At 42.4% G+C, this 16,961-nt stretch overlaps 1 protein-coding gene across 2 annotated transcripts in view; it reads right to left on the bottom strand.

The window, feature by feature from the left end:
* The window catches only part of CIB2 (calcium and integrin binding family member 2), a 40,620-nt gene that overhangs the window by 20,288 nt on the left and 3,371 nt on the right, over positions 1 to 16,961 (bottom strand). Inside the window, exon 2 of one of the 2 annotated variants that reach the window (XM_073619168.1) lies at positions 15,283 to 15,757. In XM_073619168.1, coding sequence (XP_073475269.1) covers positions 15,283 to 15,333 — 51 coding nt within the window. In that variant the 5' untranslated portion in view covers positions 15,334 to 15,757. Of the gene's footprint in view, positions 1 to 15,282; positions 15,761 to 16,961 lie in introns of both variants that reach the window. The other variant, XM_073619167.1, reaches the window with a different exon arrangement.

Here is a 16,961-nt window from a genome sequence, read left to right on the forward strand (position 1 = left end):
CGATGTTCGGCTCCGGCGCCCCCCACCTAAGGCCAAAAGCGGTACTGCACACCGCTTTGGCCTGAATCCTGCTCGTTTTGGGAGACAACACTCGCAAACCGAATTAGGATTTTTAGAAATACAGTGCTCGTGTTGCGAAATGCTCGTTAACCGCGTTACTCGCAATCCAAGGCTCCACTGTATATTGTGCTGAAAATCACTATAGAGATAGAGGCTATAGGGACCATTATGAGCAACTTTTATAAAACAATGGCACAGAAATGGACAGATGAACGTAAATGCAGTAACATAGCAGAACAAAATACATATACATACAGTTAAAGTACCTATAATCAACTAATATATAAGAAATACTTTTACTGAAGAGTACAACCTGTACTCCCTGTTGCGGTGTAATTTAAACAAAGAAGTTCAAAAAAGGGAATAAACTCAGTTTCTATTTTCTGTTCAGGAAATGCTTTTGCAAGCTAGCTGCTGAGTCCCTGGTATGCCTGGTTTCCAGCCTATTTCCTCCATTGATTCCTGTTTACTAATGTCTGGCTTGTTCCTGGTTGTCCATGTCTGCTTCCTGTCCTGACCTTGACCTGGTTCTTAGTTATCTGTATCTGCTGCCTGTCCTGATCTTTGGCTTGTTCCTGGTTATCTGTGTCTGCTTCTTGTCCTGACCTCGGCCTGGTTCCTTGTTATCCATATCTGGCTCCTGATCCTTGGCTTGTTCCTAGTTATACATGTCTGTAAAGCAAGCACTTATATTGAGGTACAGCCAGGAATCAGAGTCTGTGTCAATCTAGCTCTTGAAGATTAATGGCCAGCTTGGCATCCCTTGTGCTAGCTAGAGCCTTACAGGCTAGGCCAGGGAAATTAGACCGAGGTATTGAAAGGTTGCTTTTATCAAACCAAAGATGTCAAGGATATCAGTCCTTGCTTCGTGTTTATAAAAGTTCTGCATACATACGTGTTTTTTTTTTTGTTTTAATGGTTTTTTATTGCAAGTTTTCACATTTTCCATAATAAAACAGAAGTACAAAATATGTAAACAGTTTTGTAGTGGTATTTGCAACACCACCCTTTAAGGCAAATATAAACTTTCTATGATATGATATGGTGCTGACATATAACCATCTGAGATGTAATTGATATTATTATTGCTACATTCGTGTTATTCTAGTGGGGTCTGTGTCTAGGCTAAATTAACATTTTTAAATTTCGGCAAGATGACCCACATTATTTCGTCAGCCCAATTAGAGGTAACAAAGAGGATAGTTGTACCCAAGAAGTGGTAGTTTAAGAAGGAAGGAAGAAATAAAGAGTTAGAGATTTAGAAAGTTACCCCCACACCCCGACTTCCATCCCCCACCGGCCCCCTACAGCAACCTAGCCACAGAGTCTCCCGTTAAGTACTGGATCCAGGGGTTCCATATACTTTCAAACTGTTGCATTTTATCGTTTAAAGTTGCAGCCATTCGTTCATTAGGCAAGTTTGTGTTTGAGCTGGTCAAATGGCACCACCGCTAATTTCCACGATTTTGCTATGGTAATTTTAGCTGCTGTAAATATAAACGTTATAAAACGCCTTTGGGATTTTGAGGCTGATTCTACCTCGGCACCCAGCAATGCGTGTCTTGGGGACTTAATCGGGTTTACCTGGGTGAGGGTGTACACAAAATTGTACACCCTGATCCAGTAGCACATACGTGTTTTTTATTTCTTTTTACTATTTATCTATTGTAAATTTTCAGTGAACACTGTTAAACATATTTTTTTTTTCTTAAATTCGCTGTTTTATTAAGACTACTAAGTAAAGCACAGTTCATACAGCACTGCTTGATACATTAGAAAGATCTTTCCAGAGTCTTAAAAGATTATTCCTTTAAAATGTTTTTATGAAATCAACAGGATTTACAGTACTTAGAAGTGCATTTGGGGACATGCACTGTGATTTAGAACAGGAAGGACTTTGTGAATGATTAAAATATAGATTTATAGCTCATTTCCTGCCAAAATCACACTATCCCTTCCAAAAACTTAGAGATGAGATGCAGCAAGAACTCCCAGTGACCTTAAAGGCAGCAGTGCGTTAATCACAGTACCCAGAATGCATTACTCAAATTTTTAGGATAAAGTAACAGTCCTGTATAGAAGAAGGACGTATTTGTTTAATAAGCTGTGGTAACAATCCCAAATGAGGCAAACAAACCCCTAGTAATTTGTAATGGTCCAATAGGTCCAATACACAGATTGAAAACTAAAATTTTAGTATACAATGTATGTATTTTGTATATATAAGAAAGCTAATTCCACGATTTGTAGATTGTAATGTAAAATGCCTTTTTTTTTTTTTTAGTAACAGTACTATTACTTTTATAGTTGCATAAAAACTGTGGTCCAATAAAAAAAAAAAAAAGGATATTATTATTTTAAATGGCAGACTATTCGTATAACTTACCGTTTCACGTCCAATTTCACTCCGAATTTTTGGCTGAATTTGGACCTGAAACGGACAGAAGACGCACAGGACTCCTGCGCAATTTGCACCAGAGCCGCTCCAGAGATGTGAACCTGCTCCATAGAGAGTCGGTCACAATCTCCTGACATACGAGTTGTGTGAACCCAGCCTGAAGGTGAAAGTAAAAGAAAATCCAACAATTCGGGCTGTCCCCAGAACAGTAATAGAGGGGAAATCTGGGGGACCTCCAAGAGATTCCCTTAATTTGCAGGGATTTCCTCTCACTTCCTGTATTGGCTATGGGACAGGAAGTGAAGGGAACTCTCCCCAGTGGCACACAGATGACAAAAAAACTAACAAGTGTTTTAACCCTCCCTTACTCTATCCAAAATATAAAAAAATGCCTATAATTCTGCTTTAAAAAACAAACACCTATTTATAAAGCACAGCAATGTTCTATACTAATATTCATTTTACCAGTAAAACCAGTTTTGTGGAGAGCAGTAAAGGACACAGGCTCTTTAAATCACTATGCCTGGATTATATGCAGGAACCTTCAGGTGATTAGACACTGACAAAGAAAAAATATTGCTGGGACATCCCCCATAGCCCCTTCTCCCCTCCCGTTCCCAGCTATCCTCAGTTTTGTAGCAAGTAATAAGGCGATCATAAAAATGAAGGGAAGTGACCTGTGTCCTGGATTGTATTCCAGGAAACAGATTTTACTTGTAAGTCAAAAATCACAGGACACAGACTCTTTAAATATGACTGGGATTGTCCAAAAGCAGTACAACTGAGGAGTAGGGAATACAGCAACAATGTCAACAGACCCACATAACAACGTGTAAGGTCAGGCAATAGAAAATTCCTAATAGGTTTGAAAGGTTGCTTCTGTAGAGCCAAGAGAAACCAACTTAGGTGTCAAGAGGAAACACAAGATCGGACAGGAGGAGAGATATGACCTTTGCTTAAACAAAGACCCTAACTAGAGAATGAGAAGATACAGGTCTCTGAAACAGAATGACCAAGGCCAAGATTTGTCCCATGATAGTACTGAATGTCAGATGTTGGCCAAGACCAGGCTAATGGAGGGACAGAAAGTGTCCATGGAGTACTTTCTAGAATGAAAGTCCCTTACGTTGCATCGAGCAAAGTAAGACTTACAGTTGCAATAAGTCAAATTCCTAGCCTTTAATAGGGTAAGAATGTCAGAATCTGATATGCCCCATCCCTCAGGATCATGGCTTCAACAATCATGCCATTGAGGCTAGCGACCTAAAAGCAGGATGAAACACTGGTCCCTTGGAACAGGAGGTCCAGACTATCCAGGAATGCCCTCCATCTGGATCCTGCAGTAGGTGAGAAAGAATCTGGAGGGGCAAAAAGGCAATGAACCAATGTGTCACCAGAGCGTGCAGTGGGTTCCTAGACCTGGTGACAAACCTGCCTAATATGTTATTAAACCTGGATGCCATTAGATCTACATCGGGGGTCCAACAAAAAGAGCTTGAAATACCACTGGATGGCGGGCCCAATTCCTAAGATCCAGACACTGATGATCAAGAAAAACCGCCTACCACCTGGGATGTGAAAGGTGGTCAGGGCCAGAACATGAAGATTTTTTTAGAGCAGTGCATTCTTGATGATTCATGTAGGCCATGGCCATGGTAGTGCCCGACTGTTTTTTTGTCAGGTGTCCTTACAGAATGGACAACTGAATAACCCAGAGCCCAGAGTTCCTGAATATTAATGTGAAGGTGAGCTTCCTCTTATGACCAAGACCCTGAAGGTGTTCAGAACTGCAGCCCAGCCTGACAGGATGTTATCTGTCGCAAAAATTCCTGCTGGGGCTGTGGCATGTGACAACCCAGGCCTGTAGAATATATGGGGATATATGCAGAAATATGCAGGAAAAAACAGGCATTGCAGCAGTGGCATCGGCGGGGGGGGGGGCTGAGGGGGGCTGGAGCCCTGAGTGGTTCCCCCCGGGTCTCGGGCATTCATAATTGCATTGTTAGCCCCGAGCCTGAACGGCCGTATACAATAAGAAAGAGTCAGACTGTCACATGACTCAGCGCAGCCTGTGATTTTGACAGAACACCTGGACCATGGGACGTGTGACATCCATCATAGGTGCCTCCAGGTCCAGGAGGCGGGAATGACACTGCAGCCACGCCAAGCACTGAGTTCCCTGCTCGTTCTGTGCAACTGGGCAGGCAGCGGAGCGGTTCTCCTATCCTGGCTCTCTGGCTGCCTGGTACGTGCAGCCTGCTGTCTCTGAGTAGTCATGAATCAGATGGGCTATACTACACAGGTAAGGCTGAGCTGCAGGAGTGTCAAGAGGTCACCTGTCAGGGGGTCAGTGCATGTGTCAGGGGGGTCAGTGCAGGTGTCAGGGGGGTCAGTGCATTTGTCAGGGGGGTCAGTGCAGGTGTCAGGGGGGTTAGTGTAGGTGTCAGGGGGGTCAGTGTTGGTGTCAGGGGGGGTCAGTGCAGGTGTCGGGGGGGTCAGTGCAGGTGTCAGGGGGGGTCAGTGTAGGTGTCAGGGGGGTCAGTGTAGGTGTCAGGGTCTGGTAGGTCAGTTTAGTGGTCAGCATGGATGGGCACTGGTGCCAGAACCATCAAGTATGCCTAACCCCCCCCCCCCCCACGGGCAGTCACCCCCCTTCCGGGTTTGGACTTCAGACTTTTTCCCACCTAGCAACGCCCCTGCACTGCAGTGTGATCAGATGACCTCTGCTGTCAGCATGATCACTGGCCCAACACTAACCCCATCTTGGCTTAGCAGGGCCTGCAGCAGCATATTGCAGTTTAGGCAGCCACCTTAGGTGACCAGGATTGGTAGGGAGTGCAGGGCCAATGATAAGGCCAATGCCAGCCCTCCTCTACCAGGCCCAATCAATTCAGCACTGCACTGCCTTATTGCTGACATGGATTCTCTTGTGGCTCTCCCTACAGCTCTGCAGGCTTCTCCTCCTCCACTGCAGGGGGATCGATTCTAGTATTTGTACCACAACTGCTCTGATCACCCCCACCCACCTCTCTGGCCATCCTGTGTGCCACCCTCCCCTGCAGCCTTGTGGACTTCCTTCCTCTCTTCTCTCGTGTCAGCTGCTGCAGGCACATAGGCAAATGGATGGATCTTTCCTGATTGAACACAGTGAGGGATCAGTACCGATTGCTCACGCGTCCATTCATCACTAAAGCATAGTAAACTGAGGGGTGCGCCTTCGCCTGTGTAGATTTTTGCCTGTCCCTTAGCTATCTCTTTTTTTTTTTTACTGTCCATATGTAAACCTTTAAAAATTGTATCTGTTCATTTTTATGTAGTGCCACATTTAAAAAAAAAAAATCTTTGTGCCAGAAATATAATTGTAATGCCTTTAAAAAAGGGACAAATCCCCAATTCACTTTTCCATGGAGCAAAGCTGCTAACCCTGGAGCCAGCAGACAAATGGCCGCATTCACACAAACTGCATCTATGTCATTTTATTCTGTTAGTATAAAAAAATGGCACCTTAACCCTACATTAATATATCTGTTAAATTCAGCAAAATATAGAAACAGCTTTTTAATATGCATACATATTCAGACGATGGCTCCTTATAGCTATGGTGTATGCATACCAAAACACCACATGGCACTGCAGGTACCGGTGACGTGATAACAGCTGCATGCATTCTATTCATTTAGATTCAGTCTTTCCTGTCTGCACAGTTAAGCATGTTTCATTGGAGTCATTAATGAGACAGATATTGCTGGTGTTGTGTGCAATGTTCCATAATGTACACGGCCGGCAGCTACGGGGTTAATGACTAGTGGGGGGGATGGGGAGAGAGGTTGGTTAGAATGTTCTGGAGGATACATTATCAATGTCTAGAGTTCCAGGTTTGTTCTCTAGAGCCTCTCCAATGAATAATTCAGGCCTGTGCTAAGGATAAGATGGCAGTCAGTAAATAAATATATGGCTATCCAAACACACAGCATCCTCCAGGCTGCAACCATCTGTTCTTTCTCCCCTCTGATATATAAACAGTATATACACGGCATAAGGCCTGGTTCACACCTATGCATTTTTTTGTGCATTTTCCGTTTTGCAGAAACACACTACAGTCCATTAAACATGGTTTCCTATAGATGTAGTTCACATCTGTGCATTATGGAAAGGGCCAGGGGCTTTTTTCTGGTTTTTGGTTCCATAGACTTCAATGGATCAAAAATGTGTATTGAAAAACGCAAAATGCACCTGAATAATGCAAACTGCAACCTGCATAGGTGTGAACCAGGCCTAAGAAGGCTTATGTCTTCTACAACAGTGGTCATCAACCCTGTCCTCAGAGCCCACTAACAGGCCAGGTTTGCAAGATAACTGAAATACATCACGGGTGATATCATTTGCTGCTCAGTAGTCTAGTCTGCATCTCCCCAATGTAATACATAAAACCTGGCCTGTAAGTGGGCCCTGAGGACAGGGTTGATGCCCACTGTTCTACAAGGCCTAGGGAAAGCTTATAGGTCCACCTGCACCATCTGCCATAATGCTACATAAAGCCTCAATTTATTTTCATTTCTTCAGGTGACACAGAATAAAAGTGACATGTTGATAATAATTGCAAAAAATGCCGGCAACTCGATTGCTTCTTCTTAAATCTTTATTCAGCACTAACTGGAGTGCTACATATAAAGCGCTAACATGTTTCGGCCGGAGCCTTCCTCATAGCACACAGATTTACAATAAAATCAAGTTTATATAGAAAAGATATCCATTCCTTTAGAAAAGGGGGTGGTACAATCCAATTTAAAATTAATTAACATTTAAAATCATGTGGAGTTGGCAGAACCAGAGAAAGAGGGGAGGAAAAATGGAAACACAGACTGAAAACTCTAGGGAAAATAAATGATAATAATTATGCCCAGCATTTTACCAGTACAGTACAGTGGAACAGTAGACTCTGGTGCTGGTATGTTTCGGTGAAGGAAGGTTGGCCTTTGTCGCAGAGGTTCCCAGTGGTAAACAGTGGTTAAAATGAACCAATGCTTTACATATACAGTTCTAAACCAGTCTTTTTCAACCAGGGTGCTTCCTAAGGTTCTTCAGGAGTGCCTTGGCAAAATGCCTAAAAAGTGCCACAAATTGCTCGAAAATTGTCAACAAACTGGCGGGTGGATCCTTTTTTGTTACACAAAGCCAGAGGTTTTTATTGTGCAGCAATACAACCTTGGGTACTGTGCGGGCAACAACTGATGAAGCCATAGATTGATAGGGAGGACATTGGGCACCTAAAGATGTCCTATTTTGCCCCTCCCCTGCCCCTTTCTGTCAGCACTGGGGTCATGTTAGCTAAATGAGGGAGAGAAACTAATGGAGAAAAGAAATGCTGCAATACTAGTTAGTACCAATGTGCAAAGCTTAAAGTGGAGCTCCACCCAAGGGGACGTTCCGCTTTAAAGTGTTACTAAACCCACAACAGTAAAATCAGTCTGTATATGCAGTAAAGCATGCTTGCTATACTCACTGTGGAACCTAAGGGGTTAATCCTCTGTATTGTGTACAAAAGGCTGTTTGATCGTATCTTCTCTGATCCTCCCCTTCTTCCACAGTCCCCAATCCATCTCCTGATAGAACAGAATCTTGGGGACACGCTGCACATGCTCAGTCTTGTGTGTATTGCTAGAGAGGGACTTTTTTCTTTTTTGGAGAGAGTGCATGTGATCAGCGCAGGGCCAATCAGCACTGTCCAGACAGAAAGTCAGGGGTCGTGAAGCCTCATAGGACAGTCAAAGGAGAATGAAAACTCCTCCTACCTACATAATTTAACCAGTGCTCAGCTGAACACTGATAGAAGTCACAAGACTACTATAAACTGCTGATGAGAAAAGGTAAAAATGTTCTGTGTACTGTGGGAGACCAGATATAGTGAATGCAGGGTCCTGGGTTTAGTAACACTTTATGTACTCCTCCCCTGCCACATTTGGTAACCATGTTTTATGCTACATTCTAAATATGGGTGTAACATAAAAACAGGGTGAGAAAGGTGGTGTTAGCTTTTAAAGCTTCAATTTTTAAATGTCAAGTGGTGTCAGCAAAGAATGTGACTACTTCCTTTTAGATCTCTGCCCTGCCCCCCCCACTCTCCCAACCCCAATAGCAATACTTAAAGCCAATCTGAATTACAAAATAGTCATATGGGTAATAATATGCTATTTCGAAGCCTAAGCAACTCTGAATATAGTGCTCAAGTCCCATAGGGTTCTAGCCAAAAAAAATCCCAACCTATCCAATATCTTTTTTCTGCAGCATTACACTGGAACACCAGCCAAACAGCTAAATACACCACTGTTTGTTTTTTCATTCAGTCAGTGGTTTACTTAGTAATACTGAAGAGTTCTGGTGCAACTCTGCATAGAAACCAATCAGCTTCCAAGTTTTATTGCCAAAGCCTAATTGAACAAGCTGAAGTTAGAAGCTGATTGGCTACCAAGCACAGCTGCAACAGATTCTGAGTAAACCAGTTTTAGTAAATCTACCCCACAATCCTGCTACGCATCACAGTAGAGTGACTCCAGTCCACTATTTATGCTTTGCCTAAGATTGGATGATGTCATATGTCTGCTGCAGACAGGAGGGGATTTCCTCAGTCTCCTCTCCCCCAGTGATCAGACTGCAAAATTGTAACTTTATAACCAGTCTGCAGGTGCAAAGTGACCAGGATTTAAAGCGGACCTCGAGTAATTTTTGTCAACGTTCCATCTATTAAATCTTCTGCCTTTTTTGTTTCGACTTTGTATATTAAAATATTTTATTTCTGCAAGTAAATACCTTATACAGACCACTTACCGTTTCTTGTCTGGTAAAAAGCCTAGGCTTATGACATCATGCACAGCTCTCTCTCTCCCTCTTGTGAGAGTTTGCCAGGAAGGGAGGGGGATGAGTCATAAGAGGGCCAATGAATGCTGCAGGGCTGCAGAGCTGGAGGTGTGCCTCTGTGTTAATCCAGGAAGTGAACAGGAAACAGCTTCAGCTGCCCACAGTTAAAATGGCTGTAGCCAGACTTAGTGGAGGGAGATTTCTGTAGCGTATTTGGAACCTACAGAATCACTGTATATATAAAATAATATAAAGAACACAGTAAGTGCAGCGCTAAAAATGTGAAATAAGATATCAATTAAGATAAATAAAATTATGAAACGCTCAAACAAAAATGCTTACAATAATAAGTGAAATTAGAAAATAACAATATTTACATAAAAAAGAAAAAAATCCAAAAAAGAATTTTCTTTTTTTTCTTTTTTGGAATTTTTTATTTTTTATGTAAATATTGTTATTTTCTAATTTCACTTATTATTGTAAGCATTTTTGTTTGAGCGTTTCATAATTTTATTTATCTTAATTGATATCTTATTTCACATTTTTAGCGCTGCACTTACTGTGTTGTTTACTCTATTGGAAGTTTATGGTATTGAACTTTTGGTGCTGGCTGGTTACACTTTTATTATTTGCTAATTATTAAACGCAGCGTTGACCTTAGGGTCCCCTTTTTTTATATAAAATAATATGCAAAGTGATTGGAGGGAAGCTTCAGAATGGCAAAGATGTTTTTAATACAAATTATGTGAGCAGACTGCAGTTCCTCTTTAAATGATTGTGTCATCTCTAATTCAGTATCTCAGACTAGAAGAAGTAGATGCTGTCCATGCATGTTGCCTGCACAAAGATGCCTAAATCTTTATGGAGAAAAATCAGATCAGGGCATCAAATTCAGAAATACCTGTGAGTGCCACACTGACACATTTTTAAAGCAGACCTTGTACTCAATGCAGTTACAAAAAAAATGTGATATAATACTCACCTTTACCACTGGCTACTCGAGTGCAGGGGATGATGTAATGACGAGATCCTGGAAAAACGCTGAGTACACAAAAGCTCAGTAAAAAATGTTGCAGCACAGTGCAAAACTGTCTTCTCAGTGAGATATGGGAACTCATCATTCTCCAGGATCTCACCAAAAGGATAGTGATGTCACCCTTGCCTAGGCACCATGGGCAGAAACTAGGGATAAGTTAAAGTTAGCCACACGTGCTGAACAAGAGAAAGCCACCAATTCCCCCATTCACTCTAAGCAGCGTGTATAGAAGAATATCAACTGCTGGCTATTCAATACCTGAACAGTTCTTGCATTGGATTAGATGCAAGAGCTGATCAGTCAAGATTTTTCAGATCAGCTCCTTTAGATAATACAATGAAAAATTGGCTTTTGTTGAGTGAGGGTTGAGTGGGGTTACTGAAATTTAAGCAGTATGTGGCCAGCTTAAGCTGGCATTACATGGATCGAAATTTGGCTGGTTCAGCAGGGACTGGCTGAATTTCAATCCATGCATGGACTGAAATTCAGCCAGTCCCTGCTGAACCAGCCAAATTACCATCCATGTAATGCCAGCTTAAACTGGCCATATACTGCTCAAATTTCAGCAACCCCACTCTAGTTCAATAGAAGTCTACCAACCAACTTCTGTTCAACCAGCCCGTTGGAAAAAATCCACTCGATCAGCCTTGGAAAAAATCAGTTGGAAGAAATCCACTCGATCAGTGTAATCTGATGGAAGGGAAGTCTCCCCACTTATAGAATACAATGACAAAGCCGGAGGATTCCCCCATACTTTTTGAATGTGTGGATGGGGGGGGATCAGGTCACTTTTTTTTTTCGCTCAAACCGCTGGTTAAACAAAATCAATTTTTTTTTTAAGTTAGAGCAAGGAGGGTGGGCACCTAAATAGTAAAGCCCCCTTTAACATGCATGCTTATGAAAACATATATTTGATGCTAGGTGCACTTTAATATTAGACAGAAATGTGCAGTCACTTCAAAGCTCTATGACATAATCTTTATAAGTGTTATCCAATATAAAATTATAGCCTGCAATGTTATGGGTTTTTTTTTTCTACAGCCCTTTCTGCTCTGTATACAAGAACTAGTCTATAACAAGTCAAGCCGTGAAGGGTTATGCAGCCAATCAAGAGTCCTTGTTTATTTTCCCTAAGCTTGAAAACCTAAAGTGGCACAAAATAATATCCTTATTCTCCAAAAATAATCCAAACACATCTACTACTTAAAGCGGAAGTAAACCCTGTCAAAAAAAAAAAAAAAACACCCTGCAGGACAAAGGCATAATGAGCTAGTATGCATAGCATACTAGCTCATTATGAATTACTTACCTGAGATCGAAGCCCCCGAAGCGACCCTCGTTCACGTCCTCCATCGCCACCATGATACCCGGAGTGACTTCCAGGTATCGATGCTCTGGCGCTGTGACTGGCCGGAGCAGCGATGACGTCACTCCGGCGCATGTGCGCGGGAGCCATCAGGGACAGCATGATCGCCTTCACTAACGACACGCTCAGTGCGCCTGCACCGCTGTCTACGGCACGCATGCGCCATAGACATCGGTGCCCGTTTTTAGGAAAATATCTCCTTAACCATGTAGGTTAAAGCGGTTGTAAAGGTATTTTTTTTTTTTTTAAAAAATAACAAACATATCATACTTACCTTCACTGTGCAGCTCGTTCTGCACAGAGTGGCCCCGAACCTAGTCTTCTGGGGTCCCTCGGCGGCTGTCTCAGCTCCTCCCCGCAAGCATTCACCACCTTAATGCGAGCTCCCTCGCATGGTGGTGAGTGCTTGCGGGCGCGCTCCCGTGATACAGCCGGCGGCTATAGCCGCTCGCTGTATCACTCGGCCCCGCCCCCCGGCGCGCCGCGTCATCGGATGTGATTGACAGCAGCGCGAGCCAATGGCTGCGCTGCTTTCAATCCATCCACTGCAGCCAATCAGCGACCAGGCTGAGCTGCAGCGAAGATGACAAGAACGTGCAGCGAAGATTCGAGGCGTCAGGTAAGTAAAACGGGGGGGCTGGGGGCGGCGGTACTGTCAAAAGTTTTTTCACCTTAATGCATAGAATGCATTAAGGTGAAAAAATTTTTACCTTTACAACCCCTTTAAGAAGATATTTCTTGCACCTACAGGTAAGCCTTAATCTAGGCTTACCTGTAGATTAAAGTGGTCTGTAAGGGTTTACAACCACATTAATGGCCCTGTCATTTTTCATGAAATTGAATCCTAATGTGTTTTACTGCCTCCTTGTAATGTCCTCCGTGAGCACCTAAACCTCTCTTTTTCCTTCTCACTTCCATTGGATTGGAACAAGCAGGGCACATCAGTTGTGGTCCCATAGTCCAGGGATATGCAATTAGCAGACCTCCAGCTACTGCAGAACTACAAGTCCCATGAGGCATAGCAAGACAGCCACAAGCATGACACTCAGAGGCAGAGGCATGATGGGACTTGTAGTTTTGCAACAGCTGGAGGTTCGCCAATTGCATATCACTGCCATAATCCATCTCAGGAACAGGAAAAAGAGGGTGGCTATGTTCCTACATACAGTAGGACCATAGGTGTGCACATACCAAAGCTGAAAAACACATGCCTTTCTCTGCAGCCTCAGCTGCACGGGCCAGTGAATAAATGGGAAGTGCTCTGTGCTGAGAGTCTCCCTGTTCATTCACAAACTGAAACATAGTAAACCACAGTTTACTATGCTTCAGTTATGAATGGACACAGTGGGCAAGTGTGTTCACTGTGTTCATTTAGAAAAGGAAGGGGTTGGTAAATTACATATTTACTAACCCCTTCCCCCCGCTCTTCATCCTGAAACATATTCTGCAGCAGCCAGAGGGAGAGGAGAGGAGGGAAGCCAGCAGCACTGCAGGGTGGGGGAAGGGCGGGGCAACAAGAGGGGGGAAGCCCAGGCAGTAGGGGGAATTGGCACCGCACATAGTGATTAGGGTGTGCCCAGGCACACCCCCTGCGCACACCTATGAGTGGGACCATGGAGAACGAATGTAGCCACCCTCTAACAGGAAGTCAGATCACAAAACATTTTGGATGGAGGCTGATAACAATATAAGGCAGTTTTTTTGAATTATGAATACATAATTGAAAATTTTATTTTTTTAGTGTCAGAGTTTAGTGTCACTTTAACTGACCTATTTGTTTAGTGTAATACAGTATCTTTATTTTCTCCTTTTTCCTGGTGAAATAATCACCTCTGCAGTGCCTTCCACATAAGTCCCACTAGGTCTCTTCCTGAGCTGACACTTGCAATGAAAGATTTGCTGCAGGCCGTGCTCTTTATATATTCATCATAAATTGTTATCTTGTTCCTGCCATTTATATGCCTGGCCTCTAAGCAATAATATACTAAATGTAGGCTTGGATGGCATGGGATGTGTGCCAGATGTTGTCATGTTAGAAAACAGACAGCCAACAAATTACATAGACAATTCTATAAAGTATCTTGGTTATTGCCCTTCCATCAGCACCTTTTCCTAGTCTTGCAAGCCACCATTAATTTTACAGCCATCAAACCATGATACCAGCCTTATACTGTTCATTCCTGTCCATTATCTTACATATGTGACCCAGTCTGTCTTTCTACTGAAGCCCAGAGTACCCATTCCTTAGTGCCATGTGGGGTGATACCCAGAGCCAATGACTGCCTTCCATTCACATAACCCATCTACAATCAGAATGCAGAAATCTCCTCCAAAGAGGATGTCATGCATTATGATGTCAAAGACCAAGCTAATGAGTGCTAAGTGTGAGTCATACAACAGTAAGATCTCATTTCCTGTCAATGCTATGTTTGTACATCAACAACAACAACTTAATGGAGTTTATGGACACAGGTCACTGCGTACACATGAGCTTATTACATATGCATGGCTAGCTTACCTTTTTATATATACAGAGAATTGTGCACATTAGTATCTTTATACATTGTATTATTTAATCCATGCAGAAATATGCAAAATAACTGCCACAAGAACCTGAGTGTTCTATAATGAATTATCCAGAGTGTAATACAAGTGTTACACAACTACAATGATAATCCAGAATAAAATACAAGTGTTACACAACTACAATGATAATCCAGAGTAAAATACAAGTGTTACACAACTACAATGATAATCCAGAGTAAAATACAAGTGTTACACAACTACAATAATAATCCAGAGTGTAATACAAGTGTTATACAACTACAATAATAATCCAGAGTGTAATGCAAGTGTTGTACAACTACAATGATAATCCAGAGTGTAATGCAAGTGTTATACAACTACAATGATAATCCAGAGTGTAACGCAATTGTTATACAACTACAATAATAATCCAGAGTGTAAAGGAAGTGTTATACAACTACAATAATAATCCAGAGTGTAATGGAAGTGTTATACAACTAAAATAATAATCCAGAGTGTAATGCAAGTGTTATACAACTACAATGATAATCCAGAGTGTAACGCAATTGTTATACAACTACAATAATAATCCAGAGTGTAATACAAATGTTATACAACTACAATGATAATCCAGAGTGTAATACAAGTGTTATACAACTACAATGATAATCCAGAGTAAAATACAAGTGTTACACAACTAAAATGATAATCCAGAGTGTAATGCAAGTGTTATACAACTACAATAATAATCCAGAGTGTAATCCATGTGTTATACAACTACAATAATAATCCAGAGTGTAATCCAAGTGTTATACAACTACAATAATAATGTTCTGTTTATGAACGATGGTGATCATCAACAGCAGATGGACCAATACAATCATCCACAAGAGTTCTCCCATACTATCCATTCTCTGTTAATAATAATGGATTTGCAGTAATGGCAGGTATAAGAATATATGGCACACATCAATATAATTATGACAGGTATATGAGACTATAGCACACACCAATACATTAATGACACTTTCTGGTCCTTACCTGGTAAGCATCTAGCTGTTCATCAGTAAAAATAGTTTGCTTATTTCCCATGTTAAATGAGGGATCTTTGCTCTCCTGAAATGCATCACACAGTGAGAGGCAGCTGGGATATCTAGTGTATGCATTGGCATTTACAAGGAGGCAGATGGGGTAGTCAGGGACATCAGGGTCCTTGGTAAAAGGAGAGATGAGATTGAGTGTCAGATTTCAGAAGCATCCACTGGGTTGTAGATGAGATAGTTGAGAATGGTGTGTGGATTTCTCGGAATTCTCCTTGATGCTCCTCTGCCAGCAGCTTGTAGTCTCCAGGATGTCTGTGCATGTTCTATGTGCTGCTCAGTTCATCAGTGAGGACAAGACACTCCCTCTGAATTGTTACAGCTCAGCACTTCTGTCACAGGCCACTAGATGGCGCAGAGAAATCACACAGCAGCTGACCAGTCCTAACCCCAAAACCAAGACTAATTCCAGGATTCTGCTGAGATAAATAGTGTGTGAATCGATGTTACAAAGTTGCATTTTTTTAAAAATGTTGAAAAAATGTTATTGTTGAATTTATCAAAATCGAAAAAATATATACATTGCTACATATACACTTTGTAATTGAATTGCTTTGTTATTTATTGTTTTTAAAGTCCCTTTACATCTCAAGCTGCTGTTGCTTTGGTTTTCTAAAACTACCAAAATATTTAAATGTTGTTTTCTCATAATAGGCAAAACTGGAGGCATTCTGTACACTGTGCACAGAAATTCCATAATTTGCTCCCTTGTTATTTCACAACATGACTATTGCAAGCTCTCTCCTCGGTGGCCTATCTTTACACAGGAAACCCCCCTTCAGTCCATCATGAATGTTGTGCCAGACTCATCCGCTTTTAACAACCATTTATTGCCCGCCACCCCTCTCTGCCAATCCTTCCACTGGTTTCTGCTCAACAAATAGAATTCAAAATACTAACAACAGAGGCGTAACTAGAACCTTCAGGGCCCCGGTGCAAGAAACCATGATGGGCCCCCCTTCCATCCGAGCCCCGGGCTTCCAATTTTGGGAGAGTGTCCATGGACATCCTCCCAAAACCGTGCTTCCTGCATGACCCCTGGGACGTGCATCCAGCGCAATCACATTGGCCCTTTACCATGTGATCAGCTGATCACATGTAAACAGACTTGCCGGTTATCCACAGCCCTTTCCTCCCACGCTGTGTCTGTGTGAGGAAAGGACTGACGTTAACTGTCAAGAATGTCAGTAAATTGTTTACACTGATAATCAGTGCCCCAATCATCAGTGCCATCTATCAGTGCCCATCAGTGCTGCCTATCAGTGCCCATTAGTGCCTTCTATCAGTGCTCATCAGTGCCTTCTATCAGTGCTCATCAGTGCCTTCTATCAGTGCTCATCAGTGCCCATCAGTGCCTTCTATCAGTGCTCATCAGTGCCTTCCATCAGTGCTCATCAGTGCCCATCAGTGCCTTCTATCAGTGCCCATCAGTGCCCATCAGTGCCTTCTATCAGTGCCCATCAGTGCTTTCTATCAGTGCTCATCAGTGCCCATCAGTGCCTTCTATCAGTGCTCATCAGTGCCCATCAGTGCCTTCTATCAGTGCTCATCAGTGCCGTCTATCAGTGCTCATCAGTGCCTTCTATCAGTGCCCATCAGTGCCTTCTATCAGTGCTCATC

This window comes from Aquarana catesbeiana, linkage group LG03 (genome assembly GCF_042186555.1).
Source record: "Aquarana catesbeiana isolate 2022-GZ linkage group LG03, ASM4218655v1, whole genome shotgun sequence".
NCBI lineage: Eukaryota > Metazoa > Chordata > Amphibia > Anura > Ranidae > Aquarana > Aquarana catesbeiana.